General features: G+C 36.9%; 1 protein-coding gene across 1 annotated transcript in view; it reads right to left on the bottom strand.

Moving 5' to 3' along the window:
- The window catches only part of DBT (dihydrolipoamide branched chain transacylase E2), a 78,969-nt gene that overhangs the window by 9,939 nt on the left and 41,204 nt on the right, over positions 1-27,826 (bottom strand). The window contains exons 6-9 of the mRNA XM_037826541.1: positions 15,335-15,516; positions 5,815-5,936; positions 2,432-2,648; positions 956-1,122 (exon numbers count right to left, since the gene is read on the bottom strand). Coding sequence (XP_037682469.1) covers positions 956-1,122; positions 2,432-2,648; positions 5,815-5,936; positions 15,335-15,516 — 688 coding nt within the window. The remainder of the gene's footprint in view (positions 1-955; positions 1,123-2,431; positions 2,649-5,814; positions 5,937-15,334; positions 15,517-27,826) is intronic.

The raw sequence follows: 27,826 nt of genomic DNA, 5'->3' as shown, positions 1-27,826 counted from the left end.
CTAGAAATTCCTTACCTTTTATGACTTAAAAGTGTTATTAAGCAACTGTTTTGATAACTGTAACTTTAATCTTCCTTATGTAAAAATCCATAACTAAGGTTAATTTAAAGTGTTACACATAAGAGCAGTAGTCTCAATTTAATCAAAAATTTGGAAATGAAAAACAATGTCTGTGTACACTAGATTAGAGGTAATTTTTTCTTGTAGAATACCTTTGCAGTGATTTCCAAAAGTTTTGAAACTTACATAGGCAGACAAAAAAACGCTATTTTTTAAAAAAAATAAAGCATACTAAATTTTATTTTCAAAACAAGGGCCAGATATTTCATTCAGGCTGGAATGATGGAGAAAAACAATAATAAAAGAGATTCAATATATTAAAGAGCTTGTTTATCATTGCTTCAAAGCACACTTGCTGTTACCAGGAAGAAGTAAGAGGAACCCAGGCAGAAACACAGAGGTGATATTGTCTTGATCTTCAAGGTTAACTTCTCCATGTGGGTCTTCATCTCATTCTTTCCCCAATGCCAGGGCCTTGGTCCAGCAATCCTTCCCACCTACATTTTTAACTTCTCATTCACCAGATCTTTCCCTCAGCTTACAAATCTGTCCGATTTTTCCTTGAGAGCATGGGAGGACAGGAATGGGGGGGCAGATGAAATCTTTCTTCAATCTCCCCCACAAACAACCACCTTAACCTACCTAACTGGCAGGATAATCCCCACCAAGCTCAGGAGAAAAGGAGATAAAAATATAACAGAGAAATTTCAATTTTATAAATTCCTATGAAATTCAATTTTATAAATTCCTATGAAACAAGGAAACACTTGCACACTTTTCTAACTATGTGAATATGGTGAGAAGTAATATTTTTATGCAAACCCATGGCTAATATTTGCAAAATGAAAGTTCATATGTTCTACTCAAGCTTTGTTTGAAATGAATGAAATCTCACCTTTAAGAAGAAGGGCATAAAGGAAAGTTTAATTCCACGAGAAAAAGCAATGGGCTTTAATTCTTCTCGTAGTTTAACCAGTTCAGTAAGGTCAACCTCATCACAATACCCAAAGTGAGGAATCTTCAGGGCCGCAGTCATCGTCTTGACCATTGCTTTGTGAAAGCCTGGAAAACATACAATCCTTTTTGTTTTTTTATATTCTTCCCCAAATCACTTTTTCACTAAAACAGAAGGTATTCTAATGTTGCTTACTTTCTTAACCAAACTCTTCCTTTGGAGCCACCATCTTCATTACCTTTCACAACTGGAAGGCCACTAATGTCAGTGCTTGCTGAAGCATCGACTGAAGGATGTCACCCAGTGGCAAATGTAATAATATAACAGGTTACTTCTTTAAACGCTGTGGTGTATACAAAATTCAAAAGGATACAAGCCACATATCTACATAATGGCTTTCTTAGAAAGCCACTCTCCTGGAAGGCAATCATTCTAAGAGTTTATCAAAAAACAAAAACAAAAACAGAACTAGTTCTTTTGAAAAGCTAAATAAATAATGAATGCTTAAAATATCTTGAGTGAGGGGTGTAAATCTCCCTGGCAACACAGGATATGACTCCTGGGGATGAATCTGGATCCGGCATCGTGGGATTGAGAACATCTTCTTGACCAATGGGGGATGTGAAATGAAACAAAATAGAGCTTCACTGGCTCAGAGATTTCAAATGGAGTCGAGAGGTCACTCTGGTGGACATTCTTACGCACTATATAGATAATACTTTTTAGGTTTTAATGTATTGGAATAGCTAGAAGTAAACACTTGAAACTATCAAACTTCAAACCAGTAGCCTGCACTCTTGAGGACGACTGTATAACAATGTAGCTTACAAGAGGTGACAGTGTGATTGTGAAAACCTTCTGGATCGTACTCCCTTTATCCAGTGTATGGATGGATGAGTAGAAAAATTGGGACAAAAACTAAATGAAAAATAGGGTGGGGGGGATGATTTGGGTGTTCTTTTTTACTTTTATTTTTTATTCTTATTCAGATTCTTTCTGGTGTAAGGAAAATGTTCGAAAATAGATTGGGGTGACGAATGCATAAGTCTATGAACAATTGCTTGTATACCATAGATGACTGTATGGTATGTGAATATATCTCAATAAAACTGAATTTAATTTAAAAAAAAAATCCTGAGTGAGTTTTCAAACAGAACAATTATCGGTATAAAAGTTTATATTTCAAGAAATCTGCTACAATAATATTCCTCAGAAATTAACAGTATAAATTGAAGCTTTCCTTTAAAAGCTATCTCACCATTTATTTTTTAATAATTATATGCTAAATCTGAACTTTCACTTTAGTAAGAATTAAAAATACCATATTATATGCATGGATCTCTTGAAGTAGCTTACCTCCAAATAAATGTACTATATACTGCCTTGCAATATTGTTATTACTGTTGTTGTTATTACCTTTAATGGGTTCTGTTCTGTCCTTCCCTGTGAATACCGGAGGTTTTGATACTGGTAAAGGAATAGTCCTGTCTTTTGGTGTTGCTGGAGGTGGCATAATTTCGGCTTTTGGTGAAGGAGGTAATATAGCTCCTGTCTGCTTTGCCAAATAGTTGAGAATATCTTCCTTAAGTATTCTGCCATCTTTTCCTGAGCCAACAACTTCACTCAGCTTAATCTAAAAAATAAGTTAATACTAAAAAATAAAACTCCTTAAAAATAAATAAATCTATCATTAAAGCTTCAATCAGAATTTAATCAATTGAAGGTAAAAAGGTATCTCTGCCCAAAAAATTAGTACAAGGAAATAACCTTTCAATTATCTTAACAGATTGTTATAAGCTACAGCTACTTTTCATAAATAATCATTTGTTCCTTTTGTAGATACTGTTCATTTGCCCATGTGGTAACTACACAGTATCTATGCTATACATATCCATAGCTATTTATGAAAACTTACATTTTTGTCAGCTGTTTTTAAATCTCTTGTCTAATTCCTACTTGGTTTTGTCCTATTCTTAGAGACCATATAAAAAGGAAGGAGAACTAAAAGTTTAACAAAGCATTAAACTCTATAACAAATTCAGACCATTGTTTCAGACCTAGGTTACCAGTTAAACCTGTAACAGTTAAAATATTCATCATATAAAAGCTCTCCCAGATTAATGTTTTCTGATGATTGTTTTGGAAAGGTCAGTACAAAATATTGAAACTAATCTTACTGAGGCATATTTGGAGGGAGAGTTTCTCATCTCAAGTTAGGGGTCAAATACCTGAGTTATATTACTGCTTTTTACAGAATAAACAATAGGTGATAAATTATTCCACTTTACACTAGACAGTCATGATACTTTTTGGAAACACATGACATGGGTTTAATTTAGCAGTTTCTATGCTAGAGATAAAATATTCTCAATAAAACTTAATTATATTTAAATAAAAATAAATACATAAACTTAGATGTTTTCCTCATACATAGTAAGCATTAATTAATTTCTTAGGGTTATGACCCACTTCATTTGTATTACTGCTTCTCAAAGGATGACTTCAAAAGAATGAAGACCTTTATCATGTCAAACACTGAGCTGATAACTTAAAATACACTATGAGAATTTAAACAAATAATTGTAGGTAATTACAAAAAACTGTCCCTGGTTTTTTATTTTAAACAAATTCAATTCATAAATATGCAAACTAAAAGAAGAGAAAAAAATAATTCAAACCGAGTATTTCTACAGTGGTCTTTTTATATAATTAAAAAATATATACCACTGCTAAAATGCTTTGTAGCTTTTAGAGCAATACTGTGTGGGAACCCCAGGCCCTGGCATTCCCCAAGGGCCTTGAAGACTGCACACAGCAGCTTGCTAGGTCAGTTAAGGTTTGACCTATTCTCCTTGTAAAATCAGGTGCTAAACGTAATCTATACCCGAAACTACCTCCTCCCTGAGACTCTCTGAGATACTGTTATCCACAAGATAATCTATAATCCCACCTCCTCCCCGTTGATTACAATCAAACTCTCCCGGCTCCCGCCTTATGCTCTCATATCCATTGGAATGTCGGAGCCCTTATAACCAGCTTATTCAGCCCACCCCCCTGCAAAGGACAGAGTATCTTCACATTGAGCTCTAAACCCACTGTCATTCAGAGCAGCTCCTGAATCCATTCAGAAAAGCTCCTGATTTCAGGGCAAAGTGACTTGACTTCCCACCCTGTAGGTAAGCCCCATAACAAAAGCTCATGTCTCATAATGTGTCCGGTGCTCTCTTTAGTCCTTTGGCTACAAAAGTCCTCCTGGGCCGTGACAACATGAAATCATTATTTCATCTGATGCCCTTAACTACCTAGTGTTGCAAATCATTATTTCTGTTATACTAAATGGTCTTCAGATTTGAACACATTTAATGGATACATATATTTTCATCCTGGGTTTATAACATAATTTACCTAAGCATTTCCCTGATTCTTCACATTTATGCTCCTTCTAATTTTTGGCTATAGAAACCCTAGGCAAGAATTTATCCTAGAATATTTCCTTGGGCCAATTAGTTGAAAGAATATCAATACTTTAATGGGTTTTATTACATTCTTCCAAATGTAAACTTTTGTGTTTTTTGTTTAGTTAAATTTATCAAAAAGTTAAAAAGAAAACATTTCCAAATAAAACATAGCAAAGGAATAAGAAAAACAAATATCCTGAAATAAGTTCATTGCTTCCTATATGCTCCTAACATACCAAAAGAAAATTAACGAACCAGTCATTCCTGAGCATTCCCGTATCATTAAGATTACCCTCAAATCTTATCTACTCTTACTAGATAAACTTTTGTTTTGTCCCCACTGTAATTTAACTAGGTCTCTGGAAAACAGATAAAAAAATATGCATTGTAGGGCACAGTGGAAAGAACTCAGGCTTTGGTGGAAGACACTCTAGTGTTAACTACTTGTGTTCTGTTATTTACTTGATTTTAGATCAAATTAGTCAATCCTCTTGCCCTTTCTCATAGGCAAAATGGGGATAATAAAACCACCCTGCAGGGTGGTTGTGAGGATCAGAGATACTATGTGTACAGTGTCTAGAACATAAGTGCTCAAATAATGAAGGTGATGATATTTGAGACAGAATATAATAATGGAGTTTCACAGACCCACTTGAAAATCCTGCTGTACCACTTAGCTGTGTGACCTTGGGCTACTCAATCTAAGTCTCCATTTCCTCATAGGGGAAGAATGATATGATAACAGCCTCTTATCTCACTGGGTTGTTGTGCAAATTAAATGAGATAATGTGTAAATATTTATCACAGTGCCTGGGAGCCACCTGGCCTGGGATCTTATGCAACCCACCCCCTAGCAGCTAATTATTGGCTGTAGAGGGCTATAAAAGGCTAGCCTCCTTGGCTTAAGGTAGTACAACCCTGTGGTCCTTTCCATTCCACTGGATCAGGCCAGATTTTTGGGATCACATCCTCTTCCTCATTCCCTTTATAGGTTTTCACTCCCCCATTAAATCAATCACATGCACCCAAATCCCTGTCTCAGGCTCTGCTTCTAGGGTACCTGAACTAAGACACTGGTATATACAAGTGCTCAATAAATGTAGCTCCGAAATGATATTAGGCTCTGAAAAAGAATAATAAGCCATACTGCTTAATTTATGTAAGTAATTAATTCACAATTTCTTATTTTAAGCATCTATTGCTTTTCAGTAACACACACTTTTGTGTTGTCTTTAATCCCAAATCAAGCCATTCTATCATGAGAAAATTGTCTAATTTTTTTCAATGATACAAATACATACTTTATTTGTAATCTCACACTTAAATATTAAGAAAACTTACATTGTTTTCCATTGCAAGGCGGCGAACTGCGGGAGTTGCCAGTGTTTTTTGGCCCTTTATCTCTTGGTGTGTATGTTCATCATGGGACACAGCAGGTGTTTCAACAACATCTTCCTCTGAATCTGGTAATAAGGTAAAACTTTACTTTAGTTGAAAACCTTAAAAGGGAAAAAAACAAGCTTAGTGGACCATGAAATCTAAATAAATTCAACTTTTCATTTATAGTCAAAATGTATGAACAACAGGTGGGCTTCTTCAGAATGGGAAAACATATAACTAACCTAGCAGGAAGGGGAAAGGGGAGGGGTTATTACCAACAGGCTAGAAATCAGGGCCTTTCTGCTATGTGTAGTTAATGTTAATTATTATTATTACCTGGTGTTTGCTGTTCATTACTGTTAAAATAATGTAACAGTTACAAGTTAAAAAAGGAGAGTTTCTTCCATAAATTTGGAAACATTGCACTTTAAACATTTTCCTAATAAATTTCTTTTTATTAATAAGCATAAAATAAGAATCAAATGTGAGGTACAAGAATCATGTAAAATCTGACAATCTTAAATACTTCCTAAGACGATACAGCATTAAAATTTTTTCTCTGCTTTGAATATGGTTTAAGGAATGTTATGGAAGATTTTTGTGGCTAACGCTAATTTGTTCTATTCTCTAACGTTAGAGAAATGCTATAAGAAAAACTACCTCAGGTTCTTAGCAGTATTTTACTTTTTTTATTAATAGATTTTAATTTTAAAGAGCAGTTTTAGTTTTACAAAAAAAATTGGCAGAACTTACGGAGTTTGCATGTCCGCCATTCTCCCCTGCAATTTCCCGTTAACAGTTTGCATTAATGTGGTACATTTGTTAAAGTTGATGAGCCACTATCAATACATTATAGTAATTGAAGTCCACAGTTTACATTAGTTTTGAAAACTGCATAATGTCATGTATCCACCATTATGGTATCATACAGATGAGTTTCACCATCCTGAGAATCCCGTGTTCTGCCCTTCCTTCCTTTACCCTGTATCCCTGGCGACTGCTGATCTATTAACTATCTCCTGAACTTTGTCTTTTCCAAAATTGTCATATAGTTGGAATTTTATAGTAAGTAGCTTTTGCAGACTGCTTCTTCTCATAGCTGGATAGTTCACTGGTTCCATTGTACAGTGTACCACAGTTTGTTTATTCAGTCACCTACTGAAGGGCATCTTGGTTGTTTCCAGTTTCTCACAGTTGTGAATATAGCTGCTGTTAACATTTGTGTGCAGGTTTTTGTATGGAGCATGTATTTTTATAAGCAAAAAAAAAAAAAAAAGTTTTTGAGAACATTCAATTGTCAAAGTCTGCTGCCTGGAAATCAATGCTGTAGAGCATAATCTCTGTCAGAAGTGGTAGAGGCTGAACTTCTGAAAACCAACAGACAATTGAGTTTGTTTCTACATTCAATACTAAGACAATGAAAAACTTCCACTGCTCGAACTGTGTAAAGACAGTCTACTTATTCCTCCCTACTACTCTATGAATTGGCTCAGTAAAGCTCTCTAAATTCCCCAAAGGGTGAGGAAGGGTAGAAAATAAAATCTTGCATTCAATATCTTATTATGTGTCAAACACTGTACTACATATGGAATATCCTTAATTTAATCTTCATCCCAACCATGTAGGATAGATGTTATTAGCCCCACTTTACAGACAGGGAGAGGCTTGAAAAGATGAAACCTCTGGTCCAAGGTCACACATCTAATACACTGAAGAGCTGATACTCAATCCTAGGGCTGACTCAGTCTATGTTCTTTCCATAGTTCATGGTCCTAGAAAATTTTCATTTTAGTCATATTAGGTGGAATACAATTCCTACAATTAAAGGCATTGAACTTTGAAAATCCCTGTGAATTCTCCACATCTGTTAAAGTTCTTGCATATGAATGATACTATTTTAACAGTGACACTGGTGAGAAAGATTAGCATTAGCAACTAAGATTCAAAGGGAAATGAAGGGGATTTAATTGTAGGAACACCAAATACTAATCTGAATAATGCATATTTGCTGAAGGAAGAGAAATGTACAAATATCCAAATGTATTATATACCAAAATTATTATGTATTTCCAACAGATAAGGTAGTTTACTGCTACTCAGTACTGTATGTAAAATGTGATATATTATGCTATAGTACTGTCTTTTAGAAATACTTGAGTGTAAATGAGTGATAAATTTGTGTGAACTCACGCATTATGTATTACTTACAGTAGTCACATAGTTCTTGAAAAAAAGCTATCTTAATAAAGTAAAAAATACCTAACTACTAACACTTTAAGTAATTTTCAAAGTGTTTTTACATATATTTTCTCCTTTGATTATCACAACATATGTTAAGAGTACCCAGGGCAGATTTTGCAATTTTGTTGATGTAAAAGAGACTCTAAGAGGGATAGCATTAAGACTGAACTCAAATTTCATTACTCTACCTAATTGGTGTGATTTTCATGGCTCTAGCACTATACTCCAATATGAAAGATTTTATTACTTGATGATTGATCTCTAGCAGAAGATTTACAAAATTTTTAAAGCTTTAATTAGATTTTAAGAGGCAACAAAAGAATTTTTCTCACAAAGCCTGTCAAATTAGTGTTGTATGAAGCAAATTTACAATAAAACCACATTGTTTCAGATTAAAGAGTAATATGAATTAACAAAAATAATGAAATTGTGAAACTGCAAAATTCTTAGGATTTCAAAAACTATTTCTAGGAACTACAGTAAGTGGTCCAATCAGTTCACTTACTTAGGGAAAATTCTTTTGGAAAAATTGTTTTGAAATACCAAAGCATTCAAGGGTGGCTGAAACAGTTCATTTTCTTTAATTTTCACTCTTATTATTTTTGGGTGTGTGGTAATGAAAATGCTCAAAAATTAATTTTGGTGATGAACGCACAACTATATAATGGTACTGTGAACAACTGATTGTACGCTTTGTATGACTGCATGGTAACTGAATTTAAAAAACCGAATTAAAAAAAAAGCTTTAAACTTTTCTCCCCGCAAAACTGCTTAGACAGCCCATTCTTCAAAGATAGCACAAATATAAACTTCAGTTTAGTCCCTGTCCAAATGATAATAAATTAGAATTAATGACATCCAAAGCTCATGAAATTTCACTGCAATTTCTTTTTCACTGCAGATTATTGAAACAGCTAATTCAATCAATTAATTATCATGGGCTATACTAAATTAATAGTGATAATCATTATCAGAATTTTTTTAATATGCACATGTACTGTATTAGAAATCCCATCCCAATGTTTTAGATGCAGAACGGAACTGATACCCATCCTCCACGAACTGAGTTTTCACTGTCACAAAGTGGTTAGGAGTACAGGCTTTAGAATTTAACAGAACTGGGGTCAAATCCTAGCTCCATCACTTATTAGCAAAAGCAAAGTTATTTAACCTAACCAAAGCAAGTTATTTAACCTCTCTGAGCCTCAATGTGGCATGTTTAAAATGAGAATAAATTATATGATTAAATGAGACATGTATAGCTAACATTAGCAGAGAGAAAGCATTCAATCAATGACATAAGTTGATGTTAAGGGTAAATGCTATGTAATAGCAGAATATTAGTATTATAAAGTATTCTGCTACAGCTTATATCCCTCCTTCTCTTCCCTTAATACTTCTCCATGGTAGGAAAAGCCCTCAGTCAGGTATGGTAACTCTCTACTTATCAGGTATTTGAACATCCTGGCAACTCAATCTTGTACATACCTTCAGGCTCAGAATACCTAACGTGGCTGCCTCAAAACCTCAGCATTAAACCTATGCACTTGAGGAAAGTCATTTAGACACTCAGTTGGATCCCATTTTCTGTTAGCATATCCTTCTTAAGAAACTTCGTTATCTGTCTCCCCAGAAAGTTAGGAAGGAGGGTGATGAGACTGGCACAATGACAATGCTAAGAAGTAGGGTGAAAAACTAAAAATCGGATGCAGAAGTGTTTTGTGTACACTGCAACAATGAATTCATAACATGTCTTTGCATAATAAAAAAAAAGCTTTAGGTTATGCTCAATATTCTCAGTTGAAGAAGAATACATAAAGATTTTTTAAAAATGAAACTGAGTCCCCTCAAAAATGGTTTCTAAAAAAAGGTGGGTACAAAAAGCTTAGTTTAGAAAAATGAAGTCATTTTACTTTGTTAAATAAATAGGGGCTAAAAAAAGCATTTGTCACCTAAGATGGTGTGCAGAGAGATACATTAGTTTAAAATACATTTTAAACTGAGAAATGGAATAGCTTTGATATAATCGTAATAATATTAAGTAACTGTATTTCAACTTAGTATTTTTAATTTAACAGTATATACCTTTTACATATCACAGAAATAAGTTGGCAAAAGTGAGTCCAGTGAACTCTTTTCAAGTAGATATCTGCATATTGGCAAAGTACTCAGAGGTAGGACTTAGAAGCCACAACTATAGTTTTCCTCATCATAATTATGACACTGTAGCTTCCAGCCTTAAAAGGAAGACTGCACACCATCTTACAAAAGACAGTACAAGAGTATCATTTGAATAAATATACTAGGAGACAGGATTTAATTTACAATATTACTATTAGTATGTCTAGTCTTGATCTCTTATACCCTTATACCCTTGCAGATACTATGCTATAATTACTTTCATCTATAAAATGGAAATAATGCATTTTATACTTCTAAAAGACTGTATGTTACTTTTTATTTATTTGGTTTTACTAGCACTAAAACAAGGAAAAATATAAACAATTCAGTATTACTACAAATTCCTGTTTAGGACAAGGTACACAAAATATTTAGAAATGTTTCTCATTTCTGGAATTAAAATAAGAATTAAAATATATAAATTTCCCTCAGTAAACTGAATCTACTCAATTTTCATAAGCCTGCTTATTTGATATGTAGATTTATGGTTCATAGTGTATTTTTACAGTTAAAAAAACCTAATAGAAATTATAAGAAAATATTAATATAAAAGTAAAAACTAACACGCATGATAATTGTTCAAAATACATCGTGAATGGCAAATGAAATAGAACAGCTAGCAAGTGATTAGTTCTCTATGAGAAATACTATCAGATCATTATTACTCTAAAGATAACCCAACTAATCTCATTAATTTTGTTTTAAGAGATTTATTGAGGTGTAACTGACGTAGAGTAAACTGCACATATATAAAACATACAATCTGATAAGCTTTGAAATGTTTATACCCATAAACCATCACCACAACAAAGTAATAAATGTGTCCATCATCCTCAAGTTTCCTTGTGCCCCTTGGTAATTGCCCCTTCTCAATCTTTCCCACCCCTCCCTACCCTATCACCGGGTGGCCAATAATCTGTTTTCTGTTACAATATATTAGTTTCCATTTTCTAAAATTATATTTAAATGGAATCATATAGTTTGTGTTCTTTGTGTCTGGCTTCTTTCATTCTGCATAAATATTCTGAGAGTCATCCATGATGGAGCATGTAACAATAGATGTTTCTTTTCACTGCCAAGTAGTTTTCCCTTGTATGGACATACCACCATTTATTATCCATAAACCTTTCAGTGGACATTTGTGTTGTTTCCAGTTTATGTCCAAAACTGGAATAAAGGTGCTATGAACATTTATGAACAGGTCCTTGTATGCTTTCATTTCTCTTGGGTAACTAGGAGTGGAAAAGCAGGTATATATTTAATCTTTTAAGAAATTGTGTAACTGTTTTCCAAAGTGTTACATTATTTTACATTCTCTCCAGCAGTATATGAAAGTCCTGTTTACTCTGCATACACTTGGTATGGTCAGTTCTTTTTAATTTTAGATATATTATGAAGTATACAGAAGTATCTCATTGTGCCAACCCCATTTGTTTTAAAGTAAATAAAATTAAAGGCAGACTTTAAATGATCTGTTCATGGTTACAAGAACAAGATACCAACCAATCCTCTGCCTCCCAATCCAGTTCCTCTTGCTTTAACAAGGTTGAAGGAGACAATTTTCAACTCAGAGAAGCAGGATAGTGATATTGAAGTTTTAGAGATGAGGACATACTAAAACATATTTTAACAAACAGGATAACATAACTTCTGCACAATTGAAATTGCAAGTGAAACAAAGTGTTTTAAAATTAGAAAGGGACACAGATCCCAATTGCTTACTTGTTCATATAAATAATTTGATTTTCATATAGCCTAGATCAGTATCTAATCTGGTCTAAAGCATCTGACCTGGGCATTCTAATTTAAATGACACCTGTAATACAGTAGTGCTCGGTATCTTTGCTTGATGGCATTTATGCCAAGAATGTGACACCCTCTCTCCTTCCTAGGTCTTAATTGAATACAAAAAGTATATATTTCCTGGATCCATCAAAATAACACTGGCTTATTTCACGTAAATTTTAAAGGTAAATTCTTAATTTTGTAATGCTATGAAATCATGCCTTTCAAAAGAAAGCTGGAATCTAAATAATAGGAAGTACCCCTAAGGCCCAGATTATGATCTCTTCTTCTTTCCACAATAAAAGGGTCAAGAGCCCCTGGAGAAATGGGGTGGAGCAAGAACAAGGTGAGTTCCAGAACATCTCATAGTCCCAAAAAGCATGGATGTTTTAAAAATTAATGGGGCCATGTCAAAAAGGACACAGGAACCAGTTTGAAGGGGCCACCACTATAATGATATGAGTATCAAAAAGGATAAAGATTGTCATGGTTGAACACAGCAAATCAGTTGAAATACAAACACAAAGAGAAAGCTGGAAAAATTAATAGCACCACTTGAAGTGGCTATTAAAGCAACTCCTTACATTAAGAATTGGTAAAGGGAAAGAATTAAGCTTTTTTTTTCTGTCTTTTCAGTAGGAACTGTATTTCAGAGTAACTAGTAGCCCCAGTTGATGGGGGGAAGTGTCATCTCACCAAACGATGTCAACTAATAATGATTAAAAAAATGACAGAAGTAAAAATCACTCCATAACCACTAAAACAATTATGGATTTAGATCCTCAAATGATATTCTAAACTATGGTGCCAAAGTGTTACCATATAGATAATTTTCAGGTTGCAAAACTGTACAATGAAGGGGTTAAGGTATCAGTATCCTAATTTGGGTTAAACTTAGTATCACTGTGGCAAGTCATCCAGATGTCATTTGTGTCCTGACATGAAGCAATATGAAGTACACAACATCATCCATGATGTATTCTACCAAAAATATTTAACTTGAACACAGACTTGAAAACTTACTTCCAGTTTACAGGAAATAAAAGGACTAGAGGAACAATTAACACCATGAAGACGCAACAAGACAAATTCTGAAAATGTGACATTCTGCAAAACAAATGACACAGTCTGTTCCGGTTTGCTAATGCTGCTGTTTTGCCAAACACCAGAAATGGACTGGCTTTTATAAAGGGGGTTTATTTGGTTACAAAGTTACAGTTTTAAGGCCATAAGGTGTCCAAGGTAAGGCATCAACAATAGGGTACCTTCACTGTAGGACAGCCATTGGTGTCCAGAAAACCTCTGTTAGTTCGGAAGGTATGTGACTGGCGCCCACTTGCTCCCAGGTTGTGTTTCAAAATGGCGTTCTCCAAAATATTGCTCTTGGGGTGTTTTGTTCTCTCTTAGCTGCAGCTCCTCTTCAAAATGTCACTCTCAGTTGCTCTGAGGTCCCTCTGTTTGTGAGCTCTTTTTATAGGACTCCAGTGAACTAATCAAGACCCATCCTGAATGGGCAGGGCCACATTTCCATGAAAACATTCAATCAAGAGGTCACACCCTAATCAAAGTTGTCACTCACAGTTGGGTGGGTCACATCTCCAGGGAAACAGTCAGAAGGTTCCAACCTAATCAACACTAATACATCTGCTTTCACAAGACTGCATCAAAGAACAGGACTTTTCTGGGGGTCATAATATATCCAAACTAGCACACAGTCTCTTCAACAAGTCAGTATTATGAAACAAAATGGGGGGGGAGGGGTGTAGTTTAAAAAAGAGTTCAGGAATATAACAACCAAATGCAATGTATGATCCTGCACTGGATCCTAGTCTGAACAAACCAACTGAAATTTCAAGGACATTATGGGAGCAATTGGAGAAATGTAAATATGGTGTGGTTATTAGATAAAATGAAAATGTATTGTCCTGAAAACATGTAGATCATTAACTAAGCAAACAGATTAGAACATAGCATGTACAATATATTATTTTGGTAAAAATATGTATAGATTTGTGCCTTAAAAAATGTATGGAAAAATATAAACCAACGTCTTGAGAGTGGCCATTCTTGAGTAGTAGGAACATGCTTCTGCTTTTCTTTATTTTTTAACTTTCTACAAAGCACATAAACTGATCTTCCAACAACAAAAATTAAATAATAGGAATACATCAATAAACCGTCTTCCACCTTTTGGAGACAACCTGTGATAATGGAAAATATTTTGGATAAGGATTCAAGACATTCAGCTTCTAATTGTGGGCCTCTCACTGATCATTGGGCAAACCACCCAATCTTTCTACACGTCTCTTGAATTCTGTTTCCTCATCTGTTAAACTAGTATACCTCACAGATAAGGGTAAGTAAAAGTAATAGGTGTGAAACATTTTCCAAATTGTTGAACATGATTCTGGAAAAAAGAGTGATTGTGATATTAGTTATTATTTTTGTACTGACTGCAGAATAATATTAGAATCAAACAACCACTGTAATTCAAAGATTCCTTCTAGATGTCTGAATTACACTACTGAAACATTTTTATCTCAGCACTACCAAGACAGAATGCTGGCTTAGGAGTCACATCACAGAACTTATGTGCCCCCATTTCCATATGTCAGATCTGTTTCCTCAACAACATAACTTTGATGTATCACAATAATGCCACTAGGGACTTTGGAGGCAGAGACCTAACTGCAACCACTGGGGCTGCCCGGCAATTTTAGTTTTTTTCTGCCACATTCTCATAATAAACTCTGCTTTGTCAGGACATCTACTGCTTTTAAGTCCCATCACCACTTCTGCTGAATGCTGGACTCTTCACTTTTCATTCAAATTTTCCACTTTTACTCTTCTACTTTTCTTCTCAAGAAATTTAGCTTTCATAACCATCACCAATGAGAATGCTCTTTATTGTATCGGGGCAAACAGAGCAATCCCATAATATTAGATGTAATCTTTGCACACTCCAATTCTTGTTATTAGTGACAAATATTCAGAGCACAAATCTTTAATTCCTGGGGGAATTTGTTGCTTCTTCAACACTTAAGGTTTACAGTAGACAGAACTCCAGATAAATGAAGTGTTACTGTACATATTTTTAACATGCTAACTGGTCAGAAGATGCAAGACAGAGGACCTTTTGTTTTCCTGGTTTGGGCTTCTAAATACCCACCTCAAATTCTAAAAGTTATTAAAGTAAACATCACTTTTAATTGGAACCTAATAACAAAAGGACAACTGTAATCAATTTGGTAAAACAAACACACATTTACGATACCTTTTAAAGCTTCCGTTTCTATGTCTACTAAAGGCTTTCCCACATAGGCAATCTCCTCTAGATTATAATAGAGTTTCTTAATGACTCCATCATAACGACTAGTGATGGTAACAGAAGCTTTATCACTCTGAACTTCACAGATGCTATCAAATTGAGACACTGTATCTCCTTCTTTTACATACCTAAAGGAAAAAGACATAAGTCACTTTTTCATGAACAATTTTAAGTACAGACCATCCTAACAATGTAAATGCCATATTGAGTTAGATCAATATCCATCAAACCCAGCATACAGTCCTAGGACATACACCAAGGAATGCTTCATACAAGCCTCTTTGGATGTACCTCTAAGAAATATTAAAAAATTTTAAAATTTTCATAGATCTACAATCTGACTAATTTAATTAAACTTTCAAATTCTATGTCTGCCAATTTTGGGGGAAAGAAGTGCTGTAACCGAGAAATTCAGAATTATTATTACTGAATCATTATACAGAAGCTTTTATTCCTTTCTATATTGTAGAACAGGCAGAAATTAATATCTGAAACTACTGAAACTCAACTAGTCTCACCCATGTTTACACTTACTATTATAACGTCATTGTAGCCTGGTCTCAGCCTTGTGTATACTTCCTATTGTAATGGTTATTATAGCTTAGTCTCAGTCCTGTTTTTACTTACTACTGTAATGTAACCATAAAAACCCTGAATTCCTTAGACAGGGGAAGACAGATTCTGGGGTCCATAGGCCATCTGATCTCCTGCTTTGCCTGTAATATTAAACTCTTTTTTTCTTTGAAACCCTGGTGTCATGGATTGGCTGTTAGGCGCATCAGGCAGAGAACCCACCACTTTTGTTCAGTATTAATTCTAAAAGTGCAGTTTTAAAGTCCTTTTACTATCCTATATTGCCCTTTTTCAAAATTTAAGGGATGTCCATTATTTCTAGTATTAGGTAAAAAACTGATGTCCACGATAAGACATCACCAATGACATAGAAACTAGATTTAAAAGCACATGTAGGGGACTTTTACTTTTGGAATGTTGGAAGGAGGGCCTCTGAAAATATACTTTTCTGTGAAGGCAATGAATACAGTGGCAAAAATAATCCAAACCAAATTTTTCAGAATTCTATAAATTAAAAAAAAGCTTGCAACAATCAAAGATGCACTCAGAGTCACATGGCAAAGGGTTGCAGAATTACTGGATCAAGACATTTAAGAAACTCTCTGACCAATCATTAGCTAGCTATTAAGCTAACTAAGCAGAGAACTCAATGGCTGCACATGAAAAGGAATAGATATGTTAAGATTTCATTCAGCAAAGTCATTAAAACAGCAACCAAAAAATAACAAAAACAAAAACCAACAACCAACAAGAAAACCCTGGAGAAATACGGAATTTGATTTCCAGAACTGCCATATTTTTTTAAATGTCCAGTCTTCAACAAAAATTTGTGAGACATGCAAAGAAATAGGAAAGTATGACCCATACAAAGGGAAAAAAAGTAGTCAATAGAGGGAGGGGCAAGATGGTGGCACAGAGAGGTGTGGAATTTAGTTAGTCCCCTAGATAAACTAATAAACAACCAGGAAAAACAAGTAAATAATCTAGAACAATGGCTGGGGGACAATCGTGACTGTCCACACATCATACACCAACCTGGAAGGGGTGGAATGGCTGAGATCACAACATAAAAGCTGTAAGTAAAAACTGCAGAACCTTGCTGGGAGTCCCCTCCCCTCATGGCAGGCTGAGCTACAAGACCACACTGTGGGAGAAAGCAGCATTCCCAGAGTGAGCGAATGTAGCTCAACCTGGCTCCAACTAGGGTTTTAACTGACAAATGTGGACTGCTGAATACAAGCTACAAACATAGACAAACCCCTGGCAAGCAGCAAAGGGCCCTGAGGTTGCTCACAGTGGAGAGGAGGGGGACTGATGAACAAAAAAAAAAGAGAGAGAGAAAAAATACAGAGGTTTTATAGATGGCTAACCTGAGAAAGCCAGAAAGAGCTTGCATCCAAGGAGAGGGAGCCCAGAAGACCGTGTGAGGTCTATGACTGACAGGCAAAACTGGGAGGGGGCAGTGTTCTGGCTCTGTAAAGGGACTTTCTTTCCCTTTTTCTTTCTCTCAACTTGAGTGGCTCAGTGGAGAAAGCCTCAGTCATTTTCAGTTCACAGTGCTCTCACTCAGACAGGGGTGGAGTTAAAAGAGTCAGAGAGACAAACGAGTAATTCAAGTGCAGAAAATGATTCCCTAGGGGGTGTATCTTCCCTAAGAAGAGGGAAGTGGCGCCCAGCTCAAGGGCCTGCCCTCTCTTCAGAACTCAGACCCCAGGGCTTGGGGAAAAACAGTCAAAACAGAAAGAATTAAAGGGACCACACCAGTTCACACCACTGGGGAGCGACAGGCAGACAGAAGCCACCTGCTGGGCAGGTTAGGAAAAGCACAGTGGCTAGAGGCCTCACAGGAAAGCCTGTCAATCTTCTAAGAAATATCCTCAGGGAGTCCTAACCCTGAATATAGCCCCATACAGAGACCTGAGCCTGTTTTGGTCTGGGAAAATCTGATTGGGCTAACCAAGGACACAGGATGCCTAGACAACAGAAAACTACAAATCACACTACGAAAAACAAAAATACAACCCAGTCAACGAAACAAACTTACACCTCAACTGAGATACAGTTGAGATATTGTTTCACTTTAACATAACAATCAATTAAAGATTTTCAAATAAATATGCTAAATCAATGAAAAAAACCAAGTCAATGAATTTAGAGATGATATGGCAAAAGAGATGAAGGATATTCCAGTTTGCTAATGCTGCCGGAATGCAAAACACCAAAAATAGACTGACTTTTATAACGGGGTTTATTTGATTGCAAAGTTACAGTCTTAAGGCAATAAAGAGTCCAAGGTAAGTCATCAGCAATCAGGTACCTTCACTGGAGGATGGCCAATGGCATCCGGAAAACCTTTGTTAGCTGGGAAGGCACATGGCTAGCATCTGCTCCAAGTTCTGGTTTCAAAATGGATTTCCCCCATGACGTTTCTCTCTAGGCTTCAGCTCCTCAAAAATGTCACTCTTAGTTGCTCTTGGGGTGTCTGTCCTCTCTTAGTTTCTCTGAAGCAAGTCTGCTTTCAACGGCTGTCATCAAACTGTCTTTCATCTGCAGCTACTCTCTCACCTTCTGTGCATTCTTCAAAGTGTCTCTCTTGGCTGTAGCTCCTCTTCAAAATGTTACTGTCAGCTGCACTGAGTTTGTTCTGTTTGTCAGCTCATTTATATGGCTCCAGTGATTTAATTTAGACCCACCCTGAATGGGTGGGGTAACACCTCCATGGAAATTATCCAGTCAGAGTTATCACCCAGAGTTGGGTGGGGCGCATCTCCATGGAAGCACTCAAAGGATTCCAATCTAATCAGCACTAAAATGTTTGCCCCACAAGATTGCATCAAAGAATATGGCTTTTTCTGGGGGACATAATACGTTGAAACTGGCACAAAGGATATGAAGAAAAAAATCAGTGAACATAAGGTAGAAATCAAAAGTTTGAAAAAACAACTGGCAGAATCTATGGAAATGAAAGGCACAACACAAGAGATGAAAAACACAATGGAGACATACAACAGCAGATCTCAAGAGGCAGAGGAAAACACTCAGGAACTGGAGAACAAGAGACCTGAAAGTCTACACACAAAAGAACAGGTAGGGAAAAGAATGGAAAAATATGAGCAACATCTCAGGGAACTGGATGACAACATGAAGTGCATGAATGTACATGTCATGGGTATCCCAGAAGGAGAAGGGAAAAGGGGCAGAAGCAATAATAGAAGAAATAATCAATGAAAATTTCCCATCTCTTATGAAAGACACAAAATTAGAGATCCAAGAAGCGCAGTATCCCCAAACAGAATAGAATTGAATAGACCTTTGACAAGACACTTAATAATCAGATTATCAAATGTCAAAGACAAAGAGAGAATCCTGAAAGCAGCAAGAGAAAAGGGATCCATCACATACAAAGGAAGCTTGATAAGACTGTGTGCCAATTTCTCAGTAGAAACCACGGACGCAAGATAGAAGTGGTGAGATATATTTAAGATACTGAAGAAGAAAAATGAACAACCAAGAATCCTATATCCAGCAAAACTGTCCTTCAAATATAAGGGAGAACTTAAAATATTCTCTGACAAACAGACAATGAGAGAGTTTGTGAACAAGATACCTGCTCTACAGGAAATACTACAAAGGGAGCACTACAGAAAGATAGGAAAAGACAGGAGTGAGAAGATTGGAATGCAGTTTTGGGTGATGGTAGCACAGCAACGTAAGTACACTGAACAAAGATAACTGTGAGTGTGGTTGAAAGAGGAAGGTTAGGAGCATGTGGGACACCAGAAGAAAAGAGGAAAGACTGGGACTGCATAACTCAGTGAAACCTAGAGTACTCAACAGTTGTGATAAAATGTACAAATATGTTTTTACATGAGGGAGAAAAAATGAATGTCAACCTTGCAAGGTGTTAAAAATGGGATGGTATTGGGGAAAAATAAAATCAATGCAAACTAGAGACTACAGTTAACAGAAACATTGTACTATGTTTCCTTTAATGTTACAAAGGCCATATAACAAAGCTAAATGCCTATAAGAGAGGAATATAAAGGAGGGGTTTGGGAGTCTTGGCATTGGTGATATTGTCTGACTCTTTTACTGTACTTTATTTTAATTCTATCTTTTCTTTTGTTGCTTTGTAGCTGTCATTTTTTTTTCCTTTCTTTTTATTTCATCTCATTACCTTCACTGACTCTTCCTCTTTCTGTGTGGAAGAAATGGAAATGTCTTTATACAGATAGTGGTGGGCAGTGAATGCATAAATATGTGATTATACAGGGAACCATCGACTGTTTACTTTGGACAGAATGTATGGTGTGTGAAAAAAACCTTCTTAAAAAAAAGGGTTGATGAAGAAAACTTGAGGGCATGATATTGAGTGAAATAAGTCAGACACATAAGGACAAATATCGTATGGTCTCACTGATATGAACTAATTATAATATGTAAACTCATAGACATGAAATATAGGTAACCAGGATATAGAATGAGGCTAAAGAATGGGGAGCGGTTGCTTATTACGAGCAGAATGTTAAACCAGGTGGAACTTAAGTGTTTGGAAATGGACAGAGGTGACGGTATCCTGTTATTATGAGAATAACTAACAATGCTGAATGGTGTGTGAATGTAGTGGAAAGGGGAAGTTTAGAGACACATATGTCACCAGAAGGATACTTAGAGGTTAAAAGATGGGAATGTAAAAACAGTGAATCTTGTGGTGGACAATGTCTGTGATTAACAGTACAAATATCAGAAATTTCTCTCATGAACTAGAACAAATGTATGCCAGTATAACTAGAAGTTCATAATAGAGGGGAATATAGGGAAAAAATATACCTATTGCAAACTATGTACTACAGTTAGTAGTATTTTAACATTCTTTCATCAACACTAACAAATGTACTTATACCAATACTGAGTCAATAATGGGATGGGGGAATCAGGGGTATTGGAGGATTTGAGTTTTCTTTTTTACTTTTATTTCTTCTCTGGAGTAATGAAAATGTACTAAACATTGAAAAAAGAATTGTGTTGATGAATGCACAACTCTATAATGGTATCATGAACAACTGATTGTACAGTTTGGATGACTGTATGGTATGTGAACAATCTCAATAAAATTGAATTTAAAAAAAAGCAGTCAATAAAAACTGTCTCTGAGGAAGCCAGATGTTAGAATGCAAAGTAAAAAAGTTGACTTCCAAAAAGAGGCCCAACCTTTGTCCTGGCTCCTGGGAGGTAACCTCTAAAACTCTGGAAATTCTGTGATAGGAGTGTCTTTTCTTATTCATGGTGGACCCTCCAGACAACACCTAATATTTCATGTGCTAACAACACGACAGAGTAAGCCCACCCACACCTGTTGTCTCAGGGTAGGGGCTGGCCATACCTGAAAGACCAACCATGAGATTAGGATATTGAAGCTTTGAATGGCATTGTGTCCTTGATCCCGGGGAGGAGAGGTGGGCTGGAGATTGAGTTCAACTCCCTGGGCATGGATGCCACCAATCATGCCTACACAATGAGAGCCCATATAAACTCTAGATACTTGAAAGTTGAGTGGCCCTCCACAATTGACAGGATATATTCCATGCTGGGAGGATGAGATGCCTTGATTCCACAGGGAGAGGACCTGGAAACTTGCCAGACCTCACAGTTTATGTCTCTTCTTTTGACTTCTTATTTGTATCCTTTTATTATAATAAAATTGTAATAGTTAATACAGCAGTTTTCAATGGGTTCTATGAGTCATTCTTGCAAGTTATCAAACCTGAGGGGGTGGTGGGAACCCAAGAATTTGTAGCCAGTTGGTCAGGAGTGTTGATGGCTTGGGCCCCCAAACTTGCAACAGGTGTCTGAAGGACAATCTGGCACAGTATTGCCTTAACCTGTAGAATCTGGGCTGGGTAATTAGTCAAAATTGTATTGAACTGCTTTTGGAAGTTACTGTAGTCATTTGTAGTTCATTTCAGAAGATTTTGTAGCCTTTATATGGACTTAGTAGGTGAAGCTCGAATGAGCTATTATAAATATATTCAAATAACTCAAGGAAGCCATGTCTAAAGAACTAAAGGGAAGTATGAGAACAATGTTGTGCCAGTTTGAATGTATTATGTCTACCCAAACACCATTATCTTTGATGTAATCTTGTGTGGGCAGGCTAATCAGTGTTGATTAGATTGTAATTCTTTGAGTGCTTCCATGAAGATGTGCCCCACCCAACTCTGGGTGATGACTCTGATTGGATAATTTCCATGGAGGTGTTACCCCACCCATTCAGAGTGGGTCTAAATTAAATCACTGGAGCCACATAAATGAGCTGACAAACAGAAGGAACTCAGTGCAGCCATGAGTGACATTTCAGTACAGCCAAGAAGGACACTTTGAAGAATGCCAGAAGCTGAGAGAGTAGCTGCAGATGAGAGATAGTTTGAAAACGGCCATTGAAAGCAGACTCTTGCTCTGGAGAAGCTAAGAGAGGACAAACACCCCAAGAGCAACTGAGAGTGATATTTTTGAGGAACTGCAGCCTAGAGAGGAGCGTCCTGGGAGAAAGCCATTTTGAAACCAGAACTTTGGAGCAGATGCCAACCACGTGTCTTCCCAGCTAAGAGCGGTTTTCCAGACACCATTGGCCGTCCTCCAGTGAAGGTACCCGATTGTTGATGCGTTACCTTGGACGCTTTACGGCCTTATAACTGTAAGTGTATAACCAAATAAAACCCCTTTTATAACAGCCAGTCCATTTCTGGTGTTTTGCATTCCAGCAGCATTAGCAAACTAGAACAGATGTCTCACCAAATAGAGTATTAATAAAGAGATAAATAAATAAATACAGAAATTCTGAATTAAAAAGTACAATGAGTGAAACAAAAAAATTCACCAGAGGGGCTCAACAGCAATTCTGTTGGTAGAATAAAGAAGCAGTGAGAGGCGGGGCAAGATGGCAGACTGGTGAGCTGTATGTTTTAGTTACTCCTCCAGGAAAGTAGGTAAAAAGCCAGGAACTGCGTGGACTGGACACCACAGAGCAATCTGTCTTTGGGCATACTTCATACAACACTCATGAAAACGTGGAACTGCTGAGATCAGCGAAATCTGTAAGTTTTTGCGGCCAGGGGACCCGCGCCCCTCCCTGCCAGGCTCAGTCCCGGGGGAGGAGGGGCTGTCAGCTCCAGGAAGGAGAAGGGAGAATTGCAGTGGCTGCTCTTACCGGAAACTCATTCTACTGATTCAAACTCCAACCATAGATAGACTGAGGCCAGACACCAGAGACTCTGAGAGCAGCCAGCCCAGCAGAGAGGAGACAGGCATAGAAAAAAAAACAACACGAAAAACTCCAAAATAAAAGCAGAGGATTTTTGGAGTTCTGGTGAACACAGAAAGGGGAAGGGCGGAGATCAGGCCTTGAGGCGCATATGCAAATCCCGAAGCAAGGCTGATCTCTCTGCCCTGGGCACTTTTCCTTAATGGCCCTGGTTGCTTTGTCTATTAGCATTTCAATAACCCATTATATCTCTGAGGAGGGCCGTTTTTTTTTTTTTTTTTTAAATCCTTTTTGCTTTTTCTAAAACAATTACTCTAAGAAGCTCAATACAGAAAGCTTCAAAGAATTGAAATTTGGGCACGTCAAGTCAAGAGCAGAACTAAGAGAGCTCTGAGACAAAAGGCAATAATCCAGTGGCTGAGAAAATTCACTAAACAACACAACTTCCCAAGAAAAGGGGGGTGTCCGCTCACAGCCACCATCCTGGTGGACAGGAAACACTCCTGCCCATCGCCAGCCCCATAGCCCAGAGCTGCCCCAGACAACCCAGTGTGACGGAAGTGCTTCAAATAACAGGCACACACCACAAAACTGGGCGTGGACATTAGCCTTCCCTGCAACCTCAGCTGAATGTCCCAGAGCTGGGAAGGGGGAGCAGTGTGAATTAACAGAGCCCCATTCAGCCATCATTTGAGCAGACTGGGAGCCTCCCAACACAGCCCAGCAGCCCAGAACTGCCCTGGGGGGACGGCACTCACCTGCGACATAGCACAGTCATCCCTCAACAGAGGACCCGGGGTGCACAGCCTGGAAGAGGGGCCCACTTGCAAGTCTCAGGAGCCATACGCCAATACCAAAGACTTGTGGGTCAGTGGCAGAGACAAACTGTGGCAGGACTGAACTGAAGGATTAGACTATTGCAGTAGCTTTAAAACTCTAGGATCATCAGGGAGATTTGATTGTTAGGGCCCCCCCCCCCTCCCCGACTGCCCAGAAACACGCCCCACATACAGGGCAGGCAACACCAACTACACACGCAAGCTTGGGACACCAATTGGGCCCCACAAGACTCACTCCCCCACTCACCAAAAAGGCTAAGCAGGGGAGATCTGGCTTGTGGAGAACAGGTGGCTCGTGGACGCCACCTGCTGGTTAGTTAGAGAAAGTGTACTCCACGAAGCTGTAGATCTGATAAATTAGAGATAAGGACTTCAACTGGTCTACAAACCCTAAAAGAACCCTATCAAGGTCAGCAAATGCCACGAGGCCAAAAACAACAGAAAATTATAAAGCATATGAAAAAACCAGACGATATGGATAACCCAAGCCCAAGCACCCAAATCAAAAGACCAGAAGAGACACACCTAGAGCAGCTACTCAAAGAACTAAAGATGAACAATGAGACCCTAGTACGGGATATGAAGGAAATCAAGAAGACCCTAGAAGAGCATAAAGAAGACATTGCAAGACTAAATAAAAAAATGGATGATCTTATGGAAATTAAAGAAACTGTTGACCAAATTAAAAAGATTATGGACACTCATAGTACAAGACTAGAGGAAGTTGAACAACGAATCAGTGACCTGGAAGATGACAGAATGGAAAATGAAAACATAAAAGAAAGAATGGGGAAAAAAATTGAAAAACTCGAAATGGACCTCAGGGATATGATAGATAATATGAAACGTCCGAATATAAGACTCATTGGTGTCCCAGAAGGGGAAGAAAAGGGTAAAGGTCTAGGAAGAGTATTCAAAGAAATTGTTGGGGGAAACTTCCCAAATCTTCTAAACAACATAAATACACAAATCATAAATGCTCAGCGAACTCCAAATAGAATAAATCCAAAAAAACCCACTCCGAGACATATACTGATCACACTGTCAAACATAGAAGAGAAGGAGCAAGTTCTGAAAGCAGCAAGAGAAAAGCAATACACCACATACAAAGGAAACAGCATAAGACTAAGTAGTGACTACTCAGCAGCCACCATGGAGGCGAGAAGGCAGTGGCACGATATATTTAAAATTCTGAGTGAGAGGAATTTCCAGCCAAGAATACTTTATCCAGCAAAGCTCTCCTTCAAATTTGAGGGAGAGCTTAAATTTTTCACAGACAAAGAAATGCTGAGAGAATTTGCTAACAAGAGACCTGCCCTACTGGAGATACTAAAGGGAGCCCTACAGACAGAGAAACAAAGACAGGACAGAGAGACTTGGAGAAAGGTTCAGTACTAAAGAGATTCGGTATAGGTACAATAAAGGATATTAATAGAGAGAGGGAAAAATATGGCAAACATAATCCAAAGGATAAGATGGCCGATTCAAGAAATGCCTTCACGGTTTTAACGTTGAATGTAAATGGATTAAACTCCCCAATTAAAAGATATAGATTCGCAGAATGGATCAAAAAAAATGAACCATCAATATGTTGCATACAAGAGACTCATCTTAGACACAGGGACACAAAGAAACTGAAAGTGAAAGGATGGAAAAAAATATTTCATGCAAGCTACAGCCAAAAGAAAGCAGGTGTAGCAATATTAATCTCAGATAAAATAGACTTCAAATGTAGGGATGTTTTGAGAGACAAAGAAGGCCACTACATACTAATAAAAGGGGCAATTCAGCAAGAAGAAATAACAATCGTAAATGTCTATGCACCCAATCAAGGTGCCACAAAATACATGAGAGAAACATTGGCAAAACTAAAGGAAGCAATTGATGTTTCCACAATAATTGTGGGAGACTTCAACACATCACTCTCTCCTATAGATAGATCAACCAGACAGAAGACCAATAAGGAAATTGAAAACCTAAACAATCTGATAAATGAATTAGATTTAACAGACATCTACAGGACATTACATCCCAAATCACCAGGATACACATACTTTTCTAGTGCTCACGGAACTTTCTCCAGAATAGATCATATGCTGGGACATAAAACAAGCCTCAATAAATTTAAAAAGATTGAAATTATTCAAAGCACATTCTCTGACCACAATGGAATACAATTAGAAGTCAATAACCATCAGAGACTTAGAAAATTCACAAATACCTGGAGGTTAAACAACACACTCCTAAACAATCAGTGGGTTAAAGAAGAAATAGCAAGAGAAATTGCTAAATATATAGAGACGAATGAAAATGAGAACACAACATACCAAAACCTATGGGATGCAGCAAAAGCAGTGCTAAGGGGGAAATTTATAGCACTAAACGCATATATTAAAAAGGAAGAAAGAGCCAAAATCAAAGAACTAATGGATCAACTGAAGAAGCTAGAAAATGAACAGCAAACCAATCCTAAACCAAGTACAAGAAAAGAAATAACAAGGATTAAAGCAGAAATAAATGACATAGAGAACAAAAAAACAATAGAAAGGATAAATATCACCAAAAGTTGGTTCTTTGAGAAGATCAACAAGATTGACAAGCCCCTAGCTAGACTGACAAAATCAAAAAGAGAGAAGACCCATATAAACAAAATAATGAATGAAAAAGGTGACATAACTGCAGATCCTGAAGAAATTAAAAAAATTATAAGAGGATATTATGAACAACTGTATGGCAACAAACAGGACAATGTAGAAGAAATGGACAATTTCCTGGAAACATATGAACAACCTAGACTGACCAGAGAAGAAATAGAAGACCTCAACCAACCCATCACAAGCAAAGAGATCCAATCAGTCATCAAAAATCTTCCCACAAATAAATGCCCAGGGCCAGATGGCTTCACAGGGGAATTCTACCAAACTTTTCAGAAAGAACTGACACCAATCTTACTCAAACTCTTTCAAAACATTGAAAAAAATGGAACACTACCTAATTCATTTTATGAAGCTAACATCAATCTAATACCAAAACCAGGCAAAGATGCTACAAAAAAGGAAAACTACCGGCCAATCTCCCTAATGAATATAGATGCAAAAATCCTCAACAAAATACTTGCAAATCGAATCCAAAGACACATTAAAAAAATCATACACCATGACCAAGTGGGGTTCATTCCAGGCATGCAAGGATGGTTCAACATAAGAAAAACAATCAATGTATTACAACACATTAAAAACTCGAAAGGGAAAAATCAATTGATCATCTCAATAGATGCTGAAAAAGCATTTGACAAAATCCAACATCCGTTTTTGATAAAAACACTTCAAAAGGTAGGAATTGAAGGAAACTTCCTCAACATGATAAAGAGCATATATGAAAAACCCACAGCCAGCATAGTACTCAATGGTGAGAGACTGAAAGCCTTCCCTCTAAGATCAGGAACAAGACAAGGATGCCCGCTGTCACCACTGTTATTCAATATTGTGCTGGAAGTGCTAGCCAGGGCAATCCGGCAAGACAAAGAAATAAAAGGCATCCAAATTGGAAAAGAAGAAGTAAAACTGTCATTGTTTGCAGATGATATGATCTTATATCTAGAAAACCCTGAGAAATCAACCATACACCTACTAGAGCTAATAAACAAATTTAGCAAAGTAGCGGGATACAAGATTAATGCACATAAGTCAGTAATGTTTCTATATGCTAGAAATGAACAAACTGAAGAGACACTCAAGAAAAAGATACCATTTTCAATAGCAACTA

Source organism: Choloepus didactylus, chromosome 2 (assembly GCF_015220235.1).
Source record: "Choloepus didactylus isolate mChoDid1 chromosome 2, mChoDid1.pri, whole genome shotgun sequence".
In the NCBI taxonomy this organism is placed as follows: domain Eukaryota; kingdom Metazoa; phylum Chordata; class Mammalia; order Pilosa; family Megalonychidae; genus Choloepus; species Choloepus didactylus.
This window is presented reverse-complemented; position numbering and strand designations above follow the sequence as displayed.